We start from the raw sequence: 25,844 nt of genomic DNA, 5'->3' as shown, positions 1-25,844 counted from the left end.
CCTGTTTGTTGTTGTTGTTTTTGTTTCTTTGCTCTTTAATGCTCGTGTAAGCAAAGGATGATTTTCATATCCCTTAAGAAGAGAATGGGGAATAATTCTTCGGATCATCTTACCTAAAAGATTTAAGATTATTCCCGAGCAAAATGATGCTGGCTGCATGTTGTGCCACCAACTCCTCGTTGTGCCCCAGTGTGCCGTGGCTTTTAGAGGGGAGGCTCTGACAGAGCATGTAACCCTGCTGTAATTTATACGCGTGTTTTCTGTGAACATAATAGCGGGTCATTAGTTAGCAGGCACTGGTTCTGTACAGCAGGCAGGGCTGTACGGGTGGTAGGGCTGTCAGCAATGTGTTCCCGTGCACCTCGGGCAGCTGTGGGTGCAAGGGGCAGCGAGGCTGGGCTGGGACTGCCCGGAGCTCCTCATCATGCAGGGCACGTGCTGGGCCCGGCAGCGCTGTCCCTGAGCCCTGTGTGCACTCCTGGCTGGCCGCAGCCCCTGCCCTCGTGGTTCCGTCCCTCAGCCTTCAGCCCTGGCAGGGTCCCCCAGGTCCTGCAGAGCTGCTCGTCCATCCCGCAGGCCGTGCTGTGTCCCTGTGGCCCGGCCCAGCAGGCCGGCCTGATGCTCGTGTGCTGTGACATCTCAGCGTGGCTGCCACAAACTGACAGTGACAGTGTTTGGTCTCATTTTAACACTGTGCTTTTACTTACACTGACACCGCAATATGATTGTGGTGACAAGTTGAAGGCTGATAGAAGGAAGTGGGAAACAACATAATTACAAAGCAGCAGTGCTGAACAGTAATTCCAAATTCTCTTTCCTAATGTGCTCGGGTAGCACGGCTTATTTTTATATGCCAGTACCTTAGTTTCAGTTAGTTTTAGCTTTCTTACCCTGCCGTGATGCTCCAGCAGAGTATTTTTATGCATTCATTTCTTTATAACTGTGCGTAAGTTGGAGTGTATTGCATTTTTGTTTCCTCATCTTCCTTGTGATCCTGTTTGGTTTTTGACTGTGTGCTTGGCTAGTTGTCTTCATCTGCACGGACAGCCAAGTGCAAAGCAGAGCATGGTTTTTATGTGATCTGTATTAGCAGTCTGGTGGGGTACTGCTGTGTTGCTGTGGGTGTGGTGGCACTGATCTGAGTCAGAACGCTCTTCCTCTGCAGCTGTCCAAGAACAAATACATGTACACTGTGTGTCCTAGAAAGCCTGTTAGTTTTTGGTGAATTTTTGACCTGGCTTAAGTTTCACATGATTCAGAGAGTTAAGAAACAGTTCAAGTCTCAAGGCGCTTCTAAAGACTTGGCATATGAGTCAAAACTTAAGTTAACATCTCAATTTGTTCTACGTAGGCTTGGGGAGAAGGGCTTACTGCATTCCTCCTGAAAGAAGTCTGGAACAACTTTTAGGCATCATGAATCAGCTGGAGTGACTCAATTTGGATGCAACTGGTTCCAGCGACTGCAACAGATGTTGAGTTCCCATTTTAATGCTTGTAATAAAACTGTTCCTGTAATTAAGCACTTTCTATTTAAAAATTGGTGGATGCAGGCAGCTCCGATAACTAAATTATATATCACTGTATGTAACTACAGATCATCAGCCTTAAATTTGGTAAGCTTTGTATATACACAACAGGAACACTTTTATGTACTGAGATGTGTTGTTTGATTCCTTGTGCTGTTGGGTTTTTTTTTACAGCATGAATTGTGCAATACTTCTGTAGGAATATAACGTTTATCATTTTAAGATGACCTCAGAACAGTGCTTTTGGGGACAGTGGGCATCGATATTGTGACAATCTAGTGATGTCCCATCTGGGCAGGCTTTGGGGCATGTTCCAGACCCAAGGGGCTGCCTTGCAAGTTGCAGGCAGTGTTCCAGTTAACCAAGTGGAGCTCAGTGATACCAGTAAGGAAGCAATGCCCAAGCTGTTAGTTAACTGTAATCTCATGAGCTTTTTAAAAGAAAACAACAAGCCCCAACTATTTGTATGGTTGTATTATGTGGCAGTTCAAAATTGTTGCCTAGTTTCTCATCCAAATATTTCATTTTATTCTTTTTTTCTTCCTTCCAAAAGGAGCCTAGTATGTACTTCTATAGAAAGATCTGCCCTCTTGAGAAACTGCATTAAGGCTGTCATATAGCTTCTTGCATGGCTAATTTCCAGCTCACCATTTAGCTTGACCTCAACAGCAATAATTAGATAAGCCTAATAGGAAAAGACTGTAAATTGACACAAGGTGAGAAAGCTTTCATGTCTGTTGCAGGGACCACCAGCCTGCTCCTTAAAGCAAGAAGTTTGGCTTAGCACTACAACAGTGTGGATGAGTCACATGGTTTTGCAAAGTGTATGCAGAGCAATTTTGGGGGCCATGGCTGCAGTGTTTGGGGGCACTGTGGTTGAATACAGCTGCAGCGTGACATGTAACAAAGCATTAGTTCTTAGCATAAGAAAGTTAGGTGGATAACATGTCACTCGGCATTAAAAGAAGTTCCACTCTGCAGTCACTGGCTGCTGAGTGGTGTTGATTTTCAGCTGCAGAGAGTTGCAGAGCGGAGGGCAGGGATGGGTAGAAAAGCAGCGGGTGTCAGGGTGGCAGAGTGCAGGAGGTACTGGCACTACTGTTGTGCCTCCTTGGCGTGGTGGCTTTCACAGCTCCACCAAATCAGTCACAAAAATCTACAGTCTGTGGGCTTTGTTACCACTACTGGCTGTGGTTCAGCATTGATAAAAATAAAATCGAATGTACACTGTGCACTCTGTAGGAGGATTCTTTTAGTGCCAACGGAAGCATTGTCTGTTCTTATTTGAAGAAATGCAGCATTTGCTACGAAGGATCAAAAATAGAATTTTCCTAAATTACAGAAAAGAAAAAAGAAATTATCAACAGTGATGCCATTTGGTTTATCTTAAAATTATGTGGAACACATTGTCAAAATGTCGTCTTGCCCCAAACGTCTTTGACAGTATGCCTTCTAAGAATAGTGTTGGTTCTTTTTGAGAGGATTAAGTGTCACTTTATTGAAAGCAGTTAGGCCAGTGTCTCGTTAGCAGTGTTGGCTACCCTTAGTGAAAATGAGCTTACTGCAATTATTGCTGTACAATGAGCAGATGACAACAGCAATAATGAGATGGGTGGCTCTTTGTTTTTCTCAGAAGTAATTTAAAGGATTTCCACACCCATTTTTGAGTTGTGCTTTAGGAGAAGTTGTGGGGAGAGCTCAGCAGGTTCCGTCCATGGCTCCTGGATGTTTGTTCCAAAGCTGCTGGATCTGGCTGCCATGTGCAGTCCCTGGAGATGCATCCTGCTGACAGAGCTGACCACAGCACACCAGCAGCCCTGGAGCAGCAGGACTGCAGCTGCTCACCTGGCTGGGGCAGGGTGATGGGCACGTCTGTGCTCAGTGGATGTCCTGGTTAGATGCTCACTGTATTGCTCTGAGCTTCGTTAGGAGATCTTCAGCAGCTTGCTTGCTATGGAAAGGAATGCCGAATTAGTTGGACGTAGCTGCTGTGGTACTGTAAAACAGGTTTTGGATTTATCACTAACAACGTTCAGAAGAAACCCATGGTAGAGTAGAAGGGGGAGCAAAAGAAGATAGCTCTGTGTTTGCTTTGGAGTGCCAGACACTGATGTGGAGGACAGTGGATGCAGAACTGCCTGGAGTAGGTGATGCAGGGCCTCCCACAGAGGTCTTTGGTCACCTTGTCCTTAGCACACATCTATGCCTTGGGTTTCCTGGGCGGTTTCTGAGTGTGCTGATAGTGCCTGTGTCAAGAAAGCCTTGCATCTCTGTTTGGAGAAAGTTAAGCTTGGAGGCATTTATCTTGGGTTTGGAGGTGGCAAAAGGAGGATGACAGTTCACTGAAAAAATGAGAAGACAGAGGCAGCATTCTCGTTCTCTCTGTTCCTCTCGAGTGGTGAGGATTGTTGAAGTGCCACAACGCATTCCAACCTGTTTGAAATTGGGGATGATTGTTATTTCAAACTACCATGACTGAAAGTAACTAGGTTTATTTAATCAACAAAAAATGTTTTCTCAATCATGAACGGTGTGGTAGTGAGAGCTGTTCTGCAGTGCCTTGGCAATAGCTGCTCCGCATGGAGGAGCAGGAACGGCTTCTTCAGGTGTCAGGGCAGAACAGATGATTGCACAGAGTGCAGAGTTTTAATGTCATTGTTTGTGGGAAAATGTGCAAATATGAGTTAATGTTAAAACCTCACAGACACACCTCCCAACAAATAAACCTGTTCCTGAGTGGATGGGCCATTGGACCGTGACCCCATCCTACCGAACTGTTGAGGTATTATTCTTCATAGATGATAAATTTATGAGCCAGTAAGTCACTCCTCATTGCTTTCCAATCTAGACCTCCACAGATCTCTGCTGTTTATACTGTGAAAAACTCCAGCACTCCGCACTGTAGATTGCATTAAGCTGAAGCCAGCGTTGTTTTTTCTCAATGCATAGTTAATCAGCAACTGGTTATTTCCCAGTCCTCTTCCTGCAGGTGCATTGCCTAGGCACTCAAGGTTCCCTTGGACAGCCGAGAACTACGCAATAGCAAGGGTTTTCTCACAGCAGAGTAACAATGAGAGGGATATGGATGAGAAGTACAACAGGGCTACCTTGAAGGGGTGCTGTGCAGGGCTGCTGCTTTGGGCTTTCCTTCATGCAGAGATGGCACTTCTCTTGGGTAGCAATTAATCATAGAGTCATAGAACAGTTGGGTTGGAAGGGACCTCAAGGATCATGAAGCTCCATCCCCCTTGCTGGGCCACCAACCTCCATATCTAATACTAGACCAGGCTGCGCAGGGCCCCATCCAACCTGGCCTTGAACACCTCCAGGGTTCTGTTGTGCTGGGTTTCCTGCCCTGTACAGCAATGCCCTGTAGCACCCCAGGGCTGGGGAGCCTCAAACATCAGAGCAAAGAGGCTGCCCAGCTTCTGCATGCCTTTGGCTCTGGACTAGAAGAGCATCCTGGATGTGCTGTACATTAAAGTAGCTGCTGTAATGCAGCTTGCTGCTATTCTCTTGTTTTTTTTTTCTTTCCCCAGTGTTCACTATGTACACAAGATGCTGAACATTCTCAGCCCTTTGTTAAAACACTCAGTTTTGAGATAGACTTTGTGAGGTCACTTCATCCCTTCCCTGACACTGCTGTAGCAGAAATGTTGATGCATTTGTTTAATGATTTGCCTGCCACTTCTGACAGATGGCTGTTTAGTCTCATGCATCTGCTATGTTGGAGCATCTGCAACTTTTCTTGACATCTTGCTAAGTTGTTTTGCTGTTCTTTTCTGCAGTTTATTCTGGGCATTGTTTGCGTAGTTGAATCAGAGTTACTGTTTGTTTCTTCATCGGTGCTTCATCATATCACTGTTTCTGTTCACTTTGCGTAGCTTGCCTTGTGCTTGAAGACTGATGGCACTGTATCACCTCAGCTGGGTTGGAATGAGGATGGGAGAGGGGAGGTGGCACCTCCAGGCCATTGATCCCAGCTTTATAACTTTGCCCTTTTAGCTGGGAACAGATTACGTGCGCGGCGATACGAGATGCGCAGGCAGAATCTGAAGGACCAGACTTTGCATAAACCATTTGTACTGAACGTTCAGAATGCTGGCAACATAAATCAACAACAATATCTATTACAAATTCATCACTTTACCTGTATTATCTTTGATAGAACTGGTCCGGGCACGTGGGGAAGTGAACCACATCTGAGGAAGTTTAGCCCTGCTGTAAATTAATTATTCGGGACACACAGAGCCTGGCCCCTTCAATGTATAGTAATTCTTTCCAGCCAGCATCCTGGACTTTAACTTCAGTGGTGATAATAAATAGGAAAAGTCTCAGGTGAAGCCCGTGTTTTAAAGTAATTAATCATCTTCCCCTCATGGTCCCCCGCCTCTCTCTTGGTTTTCTTTAACGAGGGAATTTCGGTAATAAATCTTTAATGATATGTGTTAAGAATCCTTCATTAATTCTTGTCTGCTTATTTCTTCTTCTGATGATTTCATGCTGTATGTTGGGAAGCTAAAATACCTGTTGAAATGATAACACAAAAGAAAGTTACAGGAAACTTTTAATTTAGGGCAGCCTGAAAGATTTGTTGGGTTTTGCACGTGGCGCGGCACAGCCAAGCAGGCGTCGGTGGCGGGCTGCGGCGGCACTGCTCAACTGCGCTTCGCCAGAGCAGAGCAGGAGGCTCCCACGTTGGAGCAGCAGCACTCTGTGGGGCGGCTGAGCCCATCGCCCTCGGCCCCGCACCGGCGAGGGGTGCAGGGTGGCAGCACGGCGGGGGCCGTGCAGAGGCCATGTCTTTTAAATAGCGACGTCGGGCGCGAGCAGCCATCACGGCTATCGGATGTGACAGGGACAGCTGAGACAGATGGGTTCTGACACGCTTCCATACCGCGCGGCCGTGGCTGGAGGTGACTCACATCCTTCCCTCTCCCTTCCTGCTGCAGGACAGCACAACGACGCGCGGATGAACCTCGCCATCGCCCTCACCGCTGCCAGGTACGGCGCTGCCACCGCCAATTACACTGAAGTGCTGCGCCTGCTGAAGAGGACGGAGCCGGGCAGCGGCAAGCAGCGCGTGTGCGGGGCACGCTGCAGGGACGTCCTCACAGGTGTGTGCCACGGCCCGCGCTGTGCTGGGAGGTGGAGGTGGGAGCGGGAAGCGCTAATGGTCAGTATTGATGAGCTGATGAAGGAGCCATCTTCCCAGAGCACATGGCACAGCAGTGGTGTCAATCATCTGTAACTCATGTCCGACCTTTCCCTCGGATCGCGGTGTTCTGGCAGGGTGGGCTGAGCCTTACCTCCAAGCCCTCCTGTCGAGCAGAGGCGCTGTTGTAAAATGCCGTGTGCCATACGATAATAATACTGCTCACCAGCTGAGTCCTCCTCTTTGAGAGGTGCAGCTCAGCTCGCTCCTCCCCTACCTCCTGCCCTGCCTCCACAAGCAGCGCAGAACTTTCTGCAAAGTGCTTCCTCTGAAGTCTGGCTTTAAATGCAAACTTGGTTAATTTTTGAGAGCGGTTCCAGCCGCCCCCTTCAGACGAGCAGGATGTGCCTTACAGTAGGTTAGGTTCACAGATTAATAACGCCGAGTGTCAGCGAGCAGGGAAACAAATGGGGCCCGTGATTGATGCTGTTTTCTTTCACAGGGCAGGAATTTGATGTCAAAGCCAAATGTGTTATCAATGCTACAGGACCTTTCACCGACTCAGTGCGCAAAATGGATGATCAGGAAGTACCCAACATCTGTCAGCCCAGCGCGGGCGTGCACATCGTGATGCCAGGTTATTACAGGTAACCATGTTCCAAACCCAGACCATTTGTAACAATCTCTGCTGGAGGCTGTCGCAAATAAGCTTGCAGGGATGCGGCCGTGGTTTTTATGGTAGCTTTGAATGCACGCTTGATGATTTTGTAATTATTATTCTTCATTTAGAAGGTTCTGGTACTGTGCGTGTTAAAACACCAGCTTTATCTAGGTGGAGAAGAGTGAAGCCTTGTGGCTTGTAGGTGAGGCTTAGCAGGGCAGAACTGCTGAAGCAGAAGGGCCTTCAGGCAGGGACTGCTGTAAGGTGCCTCTCCTGTAAGGGGTGAGTTGGGCCTGTTGGCTGTTTCTTCACCCCGTTAAGAGAACAGGAAATGTAGAAAACCTTCCTGAGAGCTTCCTGCCTTCTTAGAAAGCTTACTGTCTTACAAAATAGCATACTGTCTAGGCAACCATCTGCCATTACGCTCTGCCCCTGGTATTAGTATGGATAGACTCCACTGGTGTTAGGAATGCAGCATGTACACAGTGTAGCATGTCGTTCAGAATGCCATTAAATGCTGATGGTTGCTGATGGCAGGTGTCCACCCACCCTTGCTGGTTCAGGTGAAGGGGACCGTTCTACCTGTGCTGAGCTCACCACAGGCTCCTGGGCCCTCTGCAAGCACTTGCTCTGCAGACTTATTCCTGCTTCTCTCCTTATTTGTTGCTGCCAAACCAAATCCCCTTCTAACACATGTAAGCCGTTTCAGTTGAAGCTCAAATATTACCTTTGGTTCCTGAAGTCATTAGCATCCTAATGGAAATTCACATTTATAACTTATACCGGTTCTGTTGATACAGTGCATATACAATAATGCCTTCCATATGACTGTTGCAATCCTCTATGAATATCAATCTAGACTTTAGTGCACAAAGTGTTGTTGCCTGAGCTGTCCCAACAGGACATGACCAGAGACTATAAAATTGAGGCATCTCTGGCCTAGTGGAAAATCACTTTTGCAGTCTCTGTTTTTTGTGTGTCTTCCCCCCCATGACAATCAGGAAGTGACTTGACAGCTGCTTTAAAGCAACAGCAAAGAGGATAAAAGCTTTGTAATCCTAAGTTGTTCACATACAGTGGTGCACAACTGCATGGTTTTGGTGTCGGGCCACCAAGTCAGCTGTTTGGCTTGGAATCACTTTGTAGACTCCAAGATGAAGATGGCTTGATGCACGTGAGGGCTCTAATTACGTGTTTTGTAAATACCTAATAATTGTCACTGCTAATGTGGAGAAAAATTCTCCTCCTTGTTCCCCTGTGTGTGTCAGCATGTGGGCATTGCTTTTCTTGTAAAATACTGTCTGCCCACATGCTGCCTCTGCAGTGCAGCTGATGAAATAAAACCGATTTCCGTTCAGTGGGGAAGCCTGATCCAAGGAACTGCATGGAAATACTCGTGGTATTTAACCTCAGTTGTATGGAGTCTTTATTCCTGATTCCAAGTGGATGGATATTCCTTACTAATAAGGCTTATTTAATTGCATCTGCTTGCCTTTGTAAAATTTGTGTGAATTTGGGCCAAAATTCTATAAAAGAGAATTTCATTTCTAGACACAGCTAAGATTTTGTAAAACTAACGTTAATGTAATGCGTTCACTTCCCATGGGATTCTTGCTCATTTGTGTTCTTCATTAATAGTCCCAGTATTCCTCCTCTCATTAATTCTATTTTTAGTATACATATCTGCTCTAGTAGCTGCAATAACTCTTTCACTCTCTATTGTTTAAACATAATATCTGCAAAAAGAGAGAGCATTCTGGCCACCTTTGTTCTGATTAGCACGTCTCAGGCAGGAAGCCTATGTGTGCAATACTAACTTCCACTCAACGAATTTCAGGTAATTTTCAGTCCTCTTAGATTTTCCTATCCTTTCCATGTTTCAGGTTCCAGTTATATTTGAATTACAGAATGGTTTGAGCTGGAAGGGACCCTTAAAGGCAGTCTGGTCCCACTCCCAGCAATGCACAGGGACAGCCACAGCTCCATCAGTGCTCAGAGCCCAGCCCTGACCGTGTGTGTCTGCAGGGATGGGGCACTGCCACCTGTCTGGGCACCCTGTGCAGTGCCTCACTGCCCTTAGTGTGAATATCTTCCTTGTATCCCCTCTGTTAAACCTCAGCTCTGCTTTCGTGGAAGTCACCTGTTTTCTATTTAATTGCACGTATGGGGTTTCCATAGGAATCTTCCACGTTTCTGATCTAACATCTAGAATGAATAACCTACTGACTTCAAGCTCAAGAGTTCAGATCTGTCTTTCAAACGAAGTTTTGTTTAATTTGGTAGTCTGTAGCTCATATTCTCACATCTTATTTGTACTTCAGTAAGCACTGTTCAGGGTTCTTTCCTCATTTGTGATCTGCTCTAAGCACTGTTCAGTACAGCTGTGCTGCTGTGTCTGAGGCAGAAGCATGCTGAGGAGCAGGCACGCTCCAAGCACTGGGTGAAGTCAGCTGTTGCTGTGTCATCAGCTCCCAGAGGGGTGGCTGTCCTGGTGTTTGTTCTGCCAGCAGGCACTTCTGATCCATCTGTATTAGACTCCTAGGCTCTGTCTATTTGCCACTATATTTCTGTCTCCTGTTAGAGTTTACAAATCCTAATCTTACCCGTTTTAGTGATCTTGAAGGATCACCAGAGAAACGTGCTGGTGGGTGGTAGCACTGTACTGCATGGTCACACCAATTCCACCGCCATCAGAATCTGTGTGGTAAAACCACAGACTTCCAGCAGTGCTCCAGTTCAGCTGGCAGCACGCTGCTTGTTGATGGATGTTTTAATTTTTTTGGTTGCTCTGCAGTTACCTCTATAAGACAGAAGAAACAGAGCAAAGGGAGACTGAGAAGAACTTCCCAGGACAGCTGGTGGTCATTAAGTCAGTAAATTAATTGACGTACAGAAGGCTTCTTCATCCCTTCTCATCTCTTGCTGTCGCCCTCTCGTAGTACTTCAGTCTGTAGGGGTTACAGTGAAGCTTCGTTTGAATTCTTTACTCATTTCTCTTTCACAGCTTTTTACTTAAATCGTGTTAAAAAATATATTATTCTTTTGAGAATGTCTGAAGTTATCTGAATATTCTGATACTGTATATTAAATCTCTCGTTTCCTGTCTCTGAATCAATAGCTTTTTCATTTTAAAAAGTAATCATTTGGCTGACGTGATTTACCTTTCACAAATCTGTGTTGACTTCCCCTATTAAATTGTACTTTTCCAACTGTATGCTTAAGCTGTCTATAAATATCATCTAAAAAATGTTCTAATATACATGCTATATATGAAATTTTCAGCTGCTCCTAGCCTTTCCAGATATTGCAAACTTACCCTCAGCAATCAGTTTGGACTTCCTAAAAATGAAATATTCAGTGTTTCAGCTTTTTAAATAGGTAATTCTATCCAACCTCCAGTCTTTGTCTCCCTTCAGCTTGTTGTGTTAGTAGTTACCTCGGTCTGTTGAGTTATCCCCTCTGCTGATCCTTCCTGTATCCTCCTTCCAGTACCAGCAATAGGTGCAAAACCTGGAGACTGCTAAACTGCCTGCAGATGATTGTACGAAGACTTCCAGTCCCTAATAGCAAAGTCAGTGTCTTTCCTTTCAATACAAGTTAATAGAAAAAGGGGCAGCTTGAATCTTCTCCCATATAACAACTACTTACATCAAAGGACTTGTAGGTGCCTCGTTTCCTGAAATAGAAGCAGTGCTGTTTAGTGAGTGATTAAGACAACTTTTTCTTTTGTACACGTGGATATTTTTACTACTATTTTTTTAATATTATTTACCAGAAAACCTTGATAAATAGTTAAAACTTCATGTGCAAAGAGCTATCATCTTTCTCTTTCCTGAATCATTCTATAGCACTGGCACAAATGAATGAAGGTGATTAATCATTATGGGGGTGTATCTTCTGCCATTTCCCCTCCAAAGATGGTTCCTAGTTCAGAAAAGCTGCTGGAAGCATTTGGAATATATTTCTGGTCTGAATCCCTTGACAGTCTGGGCTTCAGTTCCTGTTCTTATGGCAGGTGCTTACTGAATTCAGGCTGTAGGGTCCTTGGAAGTTTCCTGTTTTAATGTACTCATAACGCTAATGATTTCAGTGTTTCTGCTCTCCTTTTTTCTACTTCTTGTTCCTACCTTTGCCTTCTCCCTCCTACCCACCTTAGTTTTGAATAAGGTTGCAGAAGCCATTGGGTTTCTTACCTGCTCCTTAAGTAAGTGACATCAGTTACCTGATAAATGGGGTTACTAATGTTTGGTCTGAATTTTTTCCTCCTACTAGACACATTACAGACAAACCAGAGTTCTGTTTTTTTCCACAGCAGCCTGTGCACTGTTTGAGCCTCCACTGTTCTTTGTGACACTAAGTTATTGTCTGTTTCTTAATACTAAAAGTAGTTGTTCATTCCACAATAGGGGATTCCAGTGAATGCTGTTTTAAATTTCAAATCCTTATATTTGAAATTCCAGTGACTGGAGGAGGGAGGTGCCAGGGACCTGGTTGCTTTCACTAAGGATGTGTCCTGCTGTCTGATGTAGGAAGTCACATTCTGGGAATCACATTTAAAGGCCTTAGCTCCAGAAGTTTTGAGAAATACATTTTAAGGTTGGGTTCACAGAATCACAGAATGGCCAGGGTTGGAAGGGACCTTCAGGATCATGAATGTCCAACCCCCCTGCCACAATGCAGGGCCACCAACCTCCTCATTTAATTCTAGACCAGGCTGCCCAAGGCCCCATCCAACCTGGCCTTGAACACCTCCAGGGACGGGGCATCCACAGCCTCTCTGGGCAGCTGTTCCAGTACCTCTGTAAAGAACTTCCCCCTGACATCCAACCTAAATCTCCCCTCCTTCAACTTAAAACCATTTCCCTTCATCTTGCAGTTATCAACCCTTTCAAAGAGTTGATTTCCCTCCCCTCTGTAGGCTCCCTTTAGGTATTGAAATGCTGCAATGAGGTCACCCTGCAGCCTTCTCTTCTCCAGGCTACTTCTATATGTGAAATATATTTCTATACGTGAGAAAATTTAACAATACTGGAGCAGGAATTGATACACTCTTGGTAACTTGGTTGTGGTGATCTCTCTTGGCACAGCAGCAATGCTGATGTAATAGTTGAACATGTACAAGAACAGATCCTGGCGATGCCTGATCTGCTCTGAATCACATCCCTTCTTTTTCAGCCCTGATAACATGGGTCTGCTCGACCCAGCCACCAGCGACGGCAGAGTGATTTTCTTCCTGCCTTGGGAGAAGATGACTATTGCAGGGACCACAGACAGCCCCACCGATGTCACCTCCCATCCCATACCGACAGAAGAAGATATCAACTTCATTCTGAGTGAAGTGCGCAACTACCTTAGTGTTGATGTTGAAGGTAGGAGTGTCAGTTGTTGCTGGGAGGGATAACTACAATATTTCAGTCTGAATACATGCTGTCTGTCTCAAGTTTCTCCAGTGATTGATAGCTGTGTTCTTGCCCCTCTAATGCTTGTGAGCTGTAAGCGTCATCTCGATCCGTTTCAGAGCAATCACTGATGCTTTTCCAGATATACTCTCTCTTCTTGGGCTATTTATATGGAAATCAGTTGATATCTGAACATGCAGATTTCACGTACCTCTCATCCAACAGGCAGCAGCTGTCAGATGACTCATTCTGGCCTTTTTGAGTGGCAGATGCAAAGTTTGGCTGAAGTGGGTCGGCTGGTTGTATGTCCATACGGGTGCATTGTAGAATTCCTCTGCTTGATTGTAGGAAGAGTTCTTCTTTTTTCCTCTGTCTTCCATTTTTTCAGATGCTTTCTTAATTACATTTATTGGTGTGGTAAATACCTAATAGTTCAGCTCTTGCTTGAAGAGGGAAATATAACGGGCAGAAAGGGGAATTCATCAGAATCACTTGGTGATTGTTGACCTCAGTAATTGAGCTGAGAACACCTTTGTTGGAAGGTGCTGGCTTGTTTGACCTTAGTGCTAGTTTAAAGGTGAGAGGTTTCCTTACTTTGTAGTCAGATTTACTGTTTTGTTGTTTTTTTAATGGTTACGTGAAAGCACCTGTGCTCCTGTTGTAGTAGTGCTAAAAGACATCTGAAAACCACTGTTTGTCGGGAACGCTGCAATCTCTGGGATTTAGGAAACCTGCTGTCCAGCAGTTGGAAAAATTAGATTACCAGATTCCTGAAATGAGCAGGTTGGTGGCTGTCTTGTACAGCTTTGGGACAAACTGCCTTGAGGAAATGTACCCTTACTTTTCTGGTGCAGAAGCCAATACAAGTCGGCATGGTGGGACAGGCAGGTAGCTGGTGGTGTTCAGAATAAGGCAGAAATCTTGCAAGGTATTTCACACAAGTGCATTATGAAGTGTTCAATTCTTTTGAATGAAACCAACCTAGGTGTGCATACTGTTTCTCACATGGCAATTAGCAGTGTTTATAGATTGCCTGTTACTGAATTAACAACTGTGCTGGCCATATCAACTCACTGCAGACCTGCCTTTTTGCTGCCAGAGACAGTGCCAGGGTTATCAACTTACACAGGCTTGGATGTGTTCCAACTGTTTAATTATAGTGTCACGCATGCTGCTTTTTCTAGTTTCATTAGTTTATAAATGTAATATGGTATCTTATTTCTGTGATTAACACTTCATTTTGGCAGGTTAAACATGCTGGCAGAGCACCATTGATTTCTGAAATCTATTTTGTGTTCTTTGGGGATATTTTTACACCGTTACCGATTTTTAAGTTATCAGTTATTTGAAAGCTGCATCAGAAATTGTTTCGGGGCTTCGGTGTAAAGTGGTCAATTTTTACTATCGTAAATTTAGCAAGCAGCAAAATTAATTTCATGAGATTATTGGTTTCATGTTTTATATATTCCTGAAGAAAGTCCCGTTCAGAGGCTAGGGTTTTTTCCTGCAACTGTTAAGGACCTCTTTTTGCTACTTGTTGCCTTCAGATTTTATTCTTTCACATTCAGTGGAAGGCCAGGATTGGCTGTTGGGATGCAGTAACTGCCAGGGAGCAGAGGAGTAGCATGGGGGCATGTAAATGGCCATTGAGTTGGGCTTCTTGTGAAGTGGGAAAATGCTTCTGAAGCCGGTATGGTTGGGAAGGCAGGAGGAGGTGGCTAAGAACAGTGTGGGCTTCTGGATGATCTGTGACAGATCACCTGGGCCCTCTGGGGTTGCTGTGCAAATGCTGGGGGCCTGGGGGAGCAACAGGCCTAGGAGATGTGCTATAGCCTAGCAGGTGCAGGTGTGCCATCAGGCTTCTGACGGAGGCTGTGAATGAAGATCACTTATTTTTTCCAGATTCTCCTCTTGACAAATTCCACACTATACTAAAAGCTTTCAAGTCCTAAAAGCAAACATTGTAGGAACAGATTTTATTTTGGTTTCTGACGTGCTGTGTGAGGACTGTCCTGTCCACAGAAGCAAGGAGGGATAAGACTTGGTGCTGCACTGGGTGCTGTTTATGGTGGGATTTCTGTTTTGGAGTGAGGGTTTTCTGAGCTGATAGGTGACTCTGATAGCTGAGTCTCGTGGTGGATCAGTTCCCAGAATCTCTCTCTTCTGTTGGATTCTTAACCAGTGTGACAGACAGGTCTGTCTGTGTTTGGCTTTGTTTTGGTCAGACGACAAGAGAAGGGCAGTGCCATTTTTCATGCTGCTTGGAGGTAACGCCACAGAGACTGTAAGATGGATAGGAAATGAATACACATACAAAGTTCCTGACTAATTTTGGTTGACTTTTTCTTCTGGACAGTGAGAAGAGGTGACGTGTTGGCAGCCTGGAGTGGCATTCGTCCTCTGGTCACTGACCCCAACTCCAAAGACACGCAGTCGATCTGCCGGAACCACGTTGTTGCTGTCAGTGACAGTGGCCTCGTCACCATAGCAGGTAGGGGAGGTTCATTTCAGCTGTTGTTTTTGTTGGGCTTCCCTGGTGCATTTTGTGCAAACATCTTTCTTCTCACAGGGTGACACCTTGCATTCCTGCAGTTAGGTAGTGGTCTGTCTGTAGCAGTGTGACTGGCTTGTTAGAACAACTCTAGTAAGAGTAATATGATAAAATACATGGCGTGTACCAACTTCATGTTTCCCTTGCTTTTCCCAAATAAAGAAGTACGTGTGTGCTTATAGGTGGGAAGTGGACAACGTACCGTGCCATGGCTCAGGATACCATTGATGCTGCTATTCAGGCACACAACCTGCCTGCGGGTTCCAGTAAGACCATTGGGCTGCTGCTCCAAGGGGCTGAGGACTGGAGCCCCACGCTGTACATTAGGTTGGTCCAGGACTATGGACTTGAGAGCGAGGTGAGCCATTGTTACTGTTCATGTGCTGATATTTCTGTGTTAGAGGGTTTTGTTCTTTCCCTAAAGACAATATTTTCCTAATGTCTTAACTGTTTTCTGCTTTAAAATGTTATGAGATGCTAGAGCATTCCTTTCCTTGGGGACAGACCTGTGCTACTCTCTGATCATATCTGAGGTAGAAGAGTTGAAGCACCACAGTCATTTATTTGGATACTTACATAGCAGCATACAGAATCACAGAATGGCCAGAACTGGGAGGGACCTCAAGGATCGTGAATCTCCATCCCTCCTGCCACATGCTGGGCCACCAACCTCATTAGCATAGGTCTAACTCATTCACAGGGCTAGCAGTTTCCTCTCACACCATCAGAACCTGATACCTTCTTCAGCATCTTTGTTATTAGTGATGAGAGAACTGACAATAAAAAATGCATATATTTGATGTGCTTTCAAATGCGTACTGAACTTGTTTTCAACTCCATAGGTGGCTCAACATCTGGCTTCTACATATGGTGACAAGGCTTTCGAGGTGGCCAAAATAGCCCAAGTTACAGGAAAGAGATGGCCTATTGTTGGAAAACGTCTTGTGTCTGAATTTCCTTATATTGAAGCTGAGGTATGTGGAAAAACTACATCACACTTGTGTGCTACTTGAGAATGAAGCAGATTCTAGAGCAGGTCCATCTCGCTCTGAAAAATACCTTCAGAAGCCCTTTGAGATTCAGATGTTTTTGTTTTCATTTTTCCACTTCACCTGATCGTGCTTAATGTTTTTATATAGAACCATTGAATCACCAAGGTGAAAAGTCCTCCAAGGTCATCCAGTCCAACTGCCCACCTACCACCAGCATTTCCCACTAAACCACATCCCTTTGTACCACATCCAGACACTTCTTGAAGTGCCTCCCTGGGCAGCCCATTCCAGCACCTGAACACTCTTTCAGAGAAGAATTTTTTTCTAATATCCAACGTGAAATGAATGTTTTACTACAAATATATAATATAACATGAAATATATCTAATATGGACTCATCTACATTTTTTCCTTGTCTCATTCCTTGAGGTCATCTATGGTGTGAAGGAGTATGCCCGCACTGCTGTGGATATCATTTCCCGGCGGACTCGCTTGGCCTTCCTGAATGTGCAGGCTGCTGAGGAAGCCCTGCCAAGGATCGTAGACATAATGGGGAAAGAACTTAACTGGAACGAGCAGAAAAAAAAGGTACAAAGGGCCTTTTTCATCTGGAATTGTTTTGTTTTTCTTAAGTAGTTTCCATCTTAACAAATGAAATTAATTTGAATGGAAAACGTCAGTGATGCTTGCTTCCAGAGAGAATGGGTACATTTGATGTATTTGGTTTTGAAGTCTTCTTCAAAATAGCTGTGAAATGAATTGGTATTGGCCAGGTGGAGGGAAGAGTGAAGGCACTCCTTAACTTTAAAAATGAGGCAAACTTGGCATTACAATCCTACTTCTAGTGAGCATTTAGTTCAGTGTCACTTCTTACAGGTCTGTCTCAGAAGAGAAGGATTTTGCAGTCTGTATCGCTCCTTTTTCATGAATCATGGAATGGTTTGGGTTGGAAGGACCTTTAAGATCATCTTGTTCCAACCCCCTGCTACAGGCAGGGACACCTCCCTATAGACCAGGTTGCTCACAGCCCCATCCAGCCTGGCCTTGAGTGCTCACTGGGCAAGCTGTGGAAGTTTTGAACTCTATATCATCACTTTTCATTAACTTCTTTTATTTTCTAAATTATTTTGAAGGTCCCCGTTTGCTTCCTCTGCCCTTGTGGTCAGTGCTCATACATACAGTGTAATCCTAAAAGCATTCACACAGCAATTAGAAGCCTTTGCTAGGCTTGATATCCCTTTTCAAGATGAAAAGGTGCCAAAGATGAACTTTTTAATACTTTTCAGCTACTGTCTGCTCAATTTTTGGACCTTAGGTGAATTCTTGTGAAGTGGAAGGAGCAAATAAGTTGTGTAAGGAAGAACTTGTTCTTCCTCAGATACAAGAAGGCTTTTCTTTTTGGTTGTAGGAAGAACTTGAAGCTGCAAGAAAATTTCTGTATTATGAAATGGGCTACAAAGTAAAATCTGACCAATTAACAGACAGCTCTGAAATCACTCTAGTGCCTTCAGATATTGAAAGGTAAGTGAAATAAGAGATTCCTGAGTTGCTGGGAGTTAACAACATCGAGTGTCATTTTTCTCCACTGAAAATCCTTATTTTGCAGGTACAAGAAGCGATTCCACATGTTTGACAAGGACAAGAAGGGGTTTATTACTATACTGGATGTGCAGCGTGTCTTGGAGGTAAAGTTTCCTTCTGCTTTTTTTTTTTTTAATTGCAATGTGGCATAAGTAGTGCTGGGCAGTGCAGCTGATGTCCTTTGTCTGTCAAACAGCTCCAGGTTGCAGAGTGTACCATGGTGTGGATCTGAATTTGGCTTTTTAATACAGAAATTATGTTTAATTATATTCAGAATAAGATGGTTGTTTTTTGGAAGGTTTATGGTAGTTATGTATATTGGCACTTACCTGACCCTGCTAAAAGTTGTTTTTTGGGTGTTTTTTTTTTTTGTCTAGAGCATCAGTGTGCAGATTGATGAAAAAACACTCCACGATATTCTGCATGAAGTAGATCTGAACAAGAACGGGCAGGTGGAGCTCATTGAGTTTTTGCAGGTAAGAATTTCTCTGTTCCAAAGAAGCTGTAACTGGTATAGCTATAGGCACAGGTGTTCAGTCCCCCTCCTCCTCCCAGCAGAAGAGCTGTGCTGGGGAGGAGGTGAGTGCTGTTGATGCTGTTTGCCAGAACACAAGACAGAAATGACACACAGCTAGTTTTAAGCACCTTCCAAATTCAAGGATATTTTCTGTGCAGAAGCAATTAACCCAAAGAACAGGTCAAATTTTCAAAGTATGCCACAGTGCAGATTTGAACTTGGCTTTTTTATACAGAAATTATGTTTAATTATATTCCAAATAAGATGGTTGTTTGTTTGGAAGATATATTGTAGTTATGCATGCTGACACATACCCTGTTAAAAAAGACTCTAGTGTTCAAAATAGCCTGGAAAATTGTAAAGGAGGAGCTTATGGTCAGAAGACATGTAGTCCATGTTATCACATTGTAACTCCTGGGTTGAGAAACGATACCTCCATTTCTATTAACATTACATTGGCAGCCCAATGTCTGCTTTTTGCAGGGCTTTAAAATAAGAAAATTAAAGGTGCTACTGAGTGTTTGTCCTCCTCTTGCATAAGCAGTTTGCTAACCAGCTTTGTTTTTGTGGAGTCTTTCTTGGTGTGGTATTTCAAGTGAGTGCCATGTCTTTCCTACATGGTGGCAATGATGAATGCTGAACATGAGATAAATTAATGCTGGGGATTTTGGTCAATGTCAGCCCTTTCTTCACTGTGTCAAGTTAAACAAACAAGATCAAGGCAGAGGAAATGGTAATTGTCTCTCCTGAGATGAGCTGTAGATAAGAGGAGCATTGTTGAATCTAAATGCAGAAAATTTTCGCAGGTTGTGTCCAGCATTAGAAAAAAGGACTATTTATTTACCTAACATGCAGCAATTTAGCTGGGTAACTGAAATGTGCATTAGTTGTAAAATGAAATAAAAGCTCCCCAGAGCCATCTGACTGAAATAACTGAAAGAGAAAATCACGGGTGGCTTTCTGACTGTTGAGAAGGGTCTCCCTCTTGTGTCCTTTTGCATGTGAAAACTTCAGATTGGGGGAAAAAAACCAAAACGCTTACTGTAATGGCTTGGGTAGATTGAAAATTGGGTTCACCTGGATACCTTGTGGTTAAGAAGTCAAAGCAACTAACACAGCTGCTGTGGATTTCTTTATTTTGCTTTGCTCTGGTGAACAGTCTCATGAGGAGTTTCCTGCCCAAACTCTGAAATACAAGTGACAGCTCACTGTTTTGGTGTCATTTCCAAGTTACTTTACTTTAAATTGCATGACTCTGTGGTTACAGGCTTGTCCCAGTGTTTCCCAGTGCTCTCCCAGCACTGCAGTGAGGTTGCATTGCACTTTGCACTTCCTTCACGCAGAGCCAGAGCTGCACACAGGGAGCTGCTGTGCTGCACAGAGCACAGTGGGAAGCGTGGTAATAAGAGGAACAGCAGGTTGCCATGGAAGGAACAAAATACACGTGGTGTTTGTTTAGTTTTTTAATGGATCTGTTAAGCCAGTTCTCAATACTTTTGTGTTTGCTCTCTGAAAACTTTCAAGTAATTACATTGTACTGCCAGAACGCTTGTGGAAAGCTGTGTGCAAATATTTGTGGACGTTTATATTAGAATATAGGAACACATTGTATCAGAGTGGCTGCCTCCCTATCCAGGTGGGAGCAGAGCAATGCCAAGTGGCTGCATTTGACCCGCTGCAGCCTGCCAGCCTGCTGGTTGCCTTGGGAGAGCTGCTCAGCAGTGCCTGCAGGTGTTGCACAGATGGAACGCAGACCCAACTGATCAGTGTTTTATGCAAACAGGTGGTTCTGATTGAAAACTTGAGCCATTTTTGCTTTTATTCACACCTGCTTTTTACTGTTACTGTCCACGTTTCCTCAGGTGGTCCTGCTGGCACAGGCAGCTGCGTGATGGCAGTGATTGCTTCTCTGAAGGCTTGCATGTGAAAGTTCTGTTTTTGTGGTGGTGCCGAAGGGTCAGCCTGCTCCTCCACAGAGTGCCTTTCCCACAGAGCATGCACTATAGTGAGAAAAGCCACAACTGTGGAGCGCGTGGTAGGGCAGAATGAATGGGTGTGATGGAAGGGCTGCTCCACTTGGAGCCTTCTTGTTGGTGGGGGTCACTGGGGGGAGGGGAGCAGCTGGAGGGATGCTCTGGGCCTCAGCTCCCTGACTGCAGCATCTGCCTTTTCTCGGGGCTGACAGGGTGACCAGAATGCCCCCAGCGGCCTTGGAGGTCCTGCAGCCTTGGCTGGATCTGTCCCCTTCCTTCCCTGGGGAGTCATTCCTGTTTCTCAAATGCAGTACCAACCTATAGAGGTCTGGCTGCAGAAGTAATAGACCTTCCTAGAGAAGGGAAGAAATCTGAAGGATTCCTAGCACTCACTGTGACTCAGAAACTGCTTTCTGTAAGTGCTGGTTGCTTTGCATAGTGGTCTTTGGCAAGCTGACTGTATGTAATTTCAAGTCTAATGCTCACTTTATCCATGGGATAAAGAAGAATTAACTAAAACCTTAGCACTAGCATGTGTTCGTTAAGGTAGTGCTGAGTCCAGTTTCAAGGACTTAAAGGCAAATTAGTTTTAAAAGTCTATAAAATAATTTGGATTTGAAAGAGTTGTGGAAGTCAAGTATGCTGTCTCTGCAGAGAAGGGTTTGTGAATGGGAGGGGTACAACCCAGGGTCAGTGTTGGATCAGCAGTGATGTTCTTCTGTTTGTTACTTCCAGACTGAGAGGGGAATAGAAAAAAAGTGAGGATGGGGGGAGAGCGTGTGGAGTAGCTGGGTTATCCCACATGGTTAAATGGCACTGAAAAAGCACTGCTGTTAATGGATGCTGCATGGCTGCTACCAAACAGGTCACACTTGTTGGTATTTCTGGAAAATGAAAACGGGCTTTGATGTGAGATTTTTTTCAGAGCATGCAGCAGTGTTGCTTTATTGGTATCACAGAATCACAGAATGGTCTGGGTTGAAAAGACCTGCAATGATAACTGAGTTCCAACCCCCTGCTGTGTGCAGGTCACCAACCAGCAGCCCAGGCTGCCCAGAGCCACATCCAGCCTGGCCTTGAATGCCTCAGGGATGGGGCATCCACAGCCTCCTTGGGCAACCTGTTCCAGTGCCTCACCACCCTCTGGCTGAAAAACTTCCTCCTCATATCCAACCTAAACCTCCCCTGTCTCAGTTTAAAACCATCCCCCCTTGTCCTATCACCATCCACCCTCACAAACAGCCGTTCCCCTCCTGTTTATACTCTCCCTTCGAGTACTGGAAGGCCACAGTGAGGTCTCCCCCAGAGCCTTCTCTTCTCCAGTAGACAAATGGCTTTGTCACTGCCACGTACCACGTGCCCTTGGACAGACTGACCAGCTGTGTGGAGCTGAGCCCATGCCGTGGGGCTGGGCTGACATCGCCGCTGCTCTGCCAAGGAGCTGGGAGTGCAGCTGGGGCTGTGCCACTCACCTTTGTTTGTGGAAGGGAAGCTGAGGGCTGCTCTCTCTGTTCTTCCAGCTGATGAGTGCCATTCAGAAGGGCTACGTCTCCGGCAGCAGGCTGGCTGTGCTCATGAAGACAGCTGAGGAGAACCTGCGGCAGCGCGCGGTGATCCCGGTGGACCGCAGCGGCGGAGGGCTGTAGCTCAGCACAGCTGCATCTGCTGACAAACATTCCAGTGCTCCCCAATGTCCTTGCTCGTTCAAGGTGACTGATATCTGTAAAAACACGTGGGTGCGTTTGTTTTCTGTACTAATGGTTTTCTGTACAGCTCTTAACACTCCGGTATGTGGCCTTTTGGATTGGGTACGCTTCAGACACATGAGTTTATTAAGAGGGGTTCTGGAATATGGTCTGGAAACACTGGTGCACACACAAGCACATGGGCACTGCCTTGCTCATTAACTTCTAGATCACCTTTACCTTTAAAAAAAAAAAAAAAAGTGATTCCTGCCTTTAAAGAGAGCGTTGCATTGAGATTTGCAAATAGGCATTTAGTATTTAAAAGCTGCTGATCTGACTGCTTCAACAAAGGGCAGCAGAGGGAAGGCTGGTGCCTGGGATTTGAGATAGCTTCACAAAAGGAGCAAAAGTTCACCTTCTGAGGGTACCAGGTACAGTAAGGAGCTGGCTGGTGAGTGACTGCCCTTCCACAGGTGCTGGGCTTTGCTCTCTTGGGGCGTGTATTATTTCAGCAGTACAGTACTTGGCCAGACACAAGTATCAGCAGTACAAAGCTGGAAAACAACACACAACCCATCACTCCAACTAATAACCCAGCGAGCAGCTAGTGGCCAGCTTCCCTTTCTCCACATTAACAACAAGAAGCTTCCTTCAGTCGGCAGCATCCTTTAGCAGGTGGTGTGTTATGCTGTGAAGTGCTCTGTACTGTTTCCAGTTTGGGACAAATATGTAAAATATGATGGTTTTTGATAACAAGTCTTAATTTATTTAAAAACTCAGATTAGATTTCATAGATTTCTTGAGTATAAATACCAGCTGACAAAACAGGACCCTCCGTTCCAAGGGCTCAGGATTTCTCCTTATGTAAAATCTGATCTTTTAACTGATGTCATCACTTTCACTAATGGAAACAGCGCTGTAACAGCCAGCAAAGATTACTTCTGTATCTTAAGGGAAAATGACTGCATGTGCAAAATGGAGGGACTGAGGAGTGTTGGGATGTAGCTGAGTGAGTTGGGTGTTTGGGGCTGGACAGGGGAGAGTGATTTTAAGAATAAATAAAACACAAAGCTTTGAAAAGCAGATCTTTAAAATGAACACAAACCAGTGGGTTTCCGGGTTTCTCTCCAGAAATGCTGTCTCAGATGCTTTCCAAATGGTTTCTGCATGTTGAATTGATGTCGTAGAGCTGCTTTGTACCAGAACTGTGCTGCTGTGGGTTCTGGCCGTTCTGCTGTGAGATTTGTAGCATTGGGCACAGCCCATGGGAGTGGTGAGTGAGTGTTGACAATGTGTTTTATGAATGGCTTCTGTGGTACTGTCAACTTTTTTGAGTGTGTTCCAGTAGATTCAAGTAAAGTATGTACATATTCCATGCAGCTTTGCTTTTCTAAAACCCTTCTCAAATAAGAACACGGTAAGAGAGTTTACATCACACATAGCACAGCATGGAGTGGAAGGTCTGGAGGGGGGCAGGGTGAGAGCCCATGGTTCACTGTATTATTTAAACAGATGTATCTGTTAAAGTAGTGAGACCTTTTCCAGACCACGTAAAGAAAAATGTTTAAAATATTTAATAACTGTTGTATGGTTTGAAGAAAAATTCTCCTCCACTCCTCTGTAAATGGAACTGCTAAGAATGAACGCTGCAAGCTTCCCTGTAAAGCCAGGATGTTCTGCTTTGCACCCAGGCTTACATCCTTCGCTCCTGGTTTGGTGATGCCACACACAGAATGTGACTTTGGGGTTTCCTTGGCTACACATGTGTCCTCCATAGGAGTCTGCTTTGCATCGTGGGTGCTTTACTGTCTTGGATCTCTGCTCCTGTGTGGCACAGCAGGATCTTGTACAGCTGCCCTGAGTGCAGACGAGGCTGAGTGCTGCTTACAGCACTGTGCCTGCAAACAGGGAAAGCACAGCTGCTTACTGCAGCACCTCGCCTCTGCTTTCAGGAACGTCATAGGAGCTGGGGGGGCATTGGTGGTTGTTTTTTATCTGCTTGGGATTATTTCTCTGCTCTTCTGCTTTTCTCCATGTGATTGTGCTGATGTTGCTGCCCTGCTTTGTTCTGATCCCAGGTGGGGAAGCAGCGCTGGGTGCCTGGGAGGTGGGTGCCTGGAAAGCTGCGTGCCTGGCTGGGGAGTGTGTGTGTGTGTGTGTGTGTGTGTGTGTACACGTCTTACCCTGGCACCTACTGTGCTGTGCTGGGGGGATGCTCTGTGCCGAGCTGTGCGGCGCTGTGTTTGAGGCTGGGTTGTCGTTTTTATAACTGTCCTGGTGTTTTATTGCCGTTATTTATTACTTTTGATATCCAGAATGAGCCGCATGCATTTATAGAGCAATAAGAGGATGTATTTAATGTGCCTTGTTTTTGACTGGGGCAGAACCAAACGCATGAATCAATAAAGGCGATGAAAGGCGCTCTGCTCCCAGGCACTTTGTTACGGCGGCTACAGAAACAACTCCAGCGAGCCCTGCACAACTTCCTTAGAAGCAGAATGCTCACACGGGACTTGTCAGCAAACCTGACATCACCGTGACTGTTTTCCCACTTGAGCCCAGAGCTCAGTGCCGTGTGGGGGATGTGAAGGTGAGGGGTCAGCGCGGCGCTGTGGCAGCAGGCATGGATGGCATGGCACAGCACTGCTGTCCTGCTGTCTGTCTGCACTGCGACCTGGGCCGAGCACTGCTTGGCACACCGATGGACTTTTATCCTAACTGGAATCAATAGAAATGAATGGAAGAGATTTCACAATCTATTCGGATCGTTTCACCTGTCAGGTTCGCCCCAGGTTGCCACATGCTGATAAATGTCCAGTAAATCAGTAAAGCTGTTACCACCTTTAACACAGACGGCATAACCTCTGTGTATTATTTTATAGGTTTGAATTTCCCCTCCCAATAGGGCCGTTCCCCTGTTGTGATAACAGTGCTGAGGGTGTGGGGCACAGCCCAGCAGCCCCTCCTGGCCCAGAAGTGAGCAGTGCCGGTACCCCCGGAGGGGAATAACCACGATGCTGAATTTTATCTAATCTGCGCTGTGCGAGCAATATGTCAGAAAGTGTTTGCTGTAATCATCCTTGTCTCGAGTGTTTTGCAGCGCTGCAATGGCCGTGGGCAGCGATCCGGGCTGTGCTGCTGAGTGCTGAAGTGACACAAAAATCCACGGGAGCTTTTCCAGCCGGTGCTGGGCAGCGGGCTGCCTGCCTTTGTGCGCTGCTCCGGCGCTCAGCAATGCTGATTTATGGCACCTTGTGTTCCCAGCACACCGCGGCCTGCCTTGGAAATACGATGCGGAATATCATAGCAGCATTAATATTAAAGCATCGATGCTTGAACTGGGTGTTTCCTGTGTCAAATTGGAACCGATTGCATCTGGTGAGGAGAGAAAGCGCTCTTCGGGAAGAATGGGCCTTCGCTGCCAAGTGAGCGTTGTTTCCCCACTGCAGTGAGGACTTCTCACATTGCACTCAGCTCGAGCTCTTCTGCTCCTTCCCTGTTTGCTGCCTGGCACAGAGCACAGCACGGCAGTGCCCAGCAGCTCACAGACCCGCAGAGCCAGCAGTACCTGCGCTCTGGTGATGCCACTGTGTGCTGAGTTTGTCTTTATTTTTTTTTTCCTTTTTTTTCTCCTTTTCTCCATATGAAGGCAGAGGGGAACTTTTGCTCTGTGAGGAAGCCTTGCTCATTTGTGTTTTCACAGCAGTCTCCTGCAAGGACATTCAGCTGTGTTAGATTATCCACTTGCATTCAAGCAGAGGGGGGTTCCTCTCTGCAAAACGTGGGGTGTTTCTGACCGTTGCT

The 25,844-nt window shown here is 45.4% G+C and overlaps 1 protein-coding gene across 3 annotated transcripts in view; it reads left to right on the top strand.

The window, feature by feature from the left end:
• Positions 1-23,415, top strand: part of GPD2 (glycerol-3-phosphate dehydrogenase 2) — a 52,320-nt gene extending 28,905 nt beyond the window's left edge. For all 3 annotated transcript variants that reach the window (XM_031590819.2, XM_031590821.2, XM_031590820.2), the window contains exons 7-17: positions 6,479-6,643; positions 7,184-7,328; positions 12,518-12,711; positions 15,098-15,232; positions 15,475-15,650; positions 16,135-16,266; positions 16,714-16,872; positions 17,693-17,805; positions 17,891-17,969; positions 18,243-18,341; positions 21,876-23,415. In XM_031590819.2, coding sequence (XP_031446679.1) covers positions 6,479-6,643; positions 7,184-7,328; positions 12,518-12,711; positions 15,098-15,232; positions 15,475-15,650; positions 16,135-16,266; positions 16,714-16,872; positions 17,693-17,805; positions 17,891-17,969; positions 18,243-18,341; positions 21,876-22,001 — 1,523 coding nt within the window. In that variant the 3' untranslated portion in view covers positions 22,002-23,415. The remainder of the gene's footprint in view (positions 1-6,478; positions 6,644-7,183; positions 7,329-12,517; positions 12,712-15,097; positions 15,233-15,474; positions 15,651-16,134; positions 16,267-16,713; positions 16,873-17,692; positions 17,806-17,890; positions 17,970-18,242; positions 18,342-21,875) is intronic.
• The last annotated feature ends 2,429 nt before the right edge of the window (positions 23,416-25,844 follow it).

Source organism: Phasianus colchicus, chromosome 7 (genome assembly GCF_987193195.1).
Source record: "Phasianus colchicus chromosome 7, bPhaCol1.hap1.1, whole genome shotgun sequence".
Classification (NCBI taxonomy): domain Eukaryota; kingdom Metazoa; phylum Chordata; class Aves; order Galliformes; family Phasianidae; genus Phasianus; species Phasianus colchicus.
The sequence above is the reverse complement of the archived record's forward strand: the minus strand, read 5'-3'. Positions and strand labels throughout refer to the sequence as shown.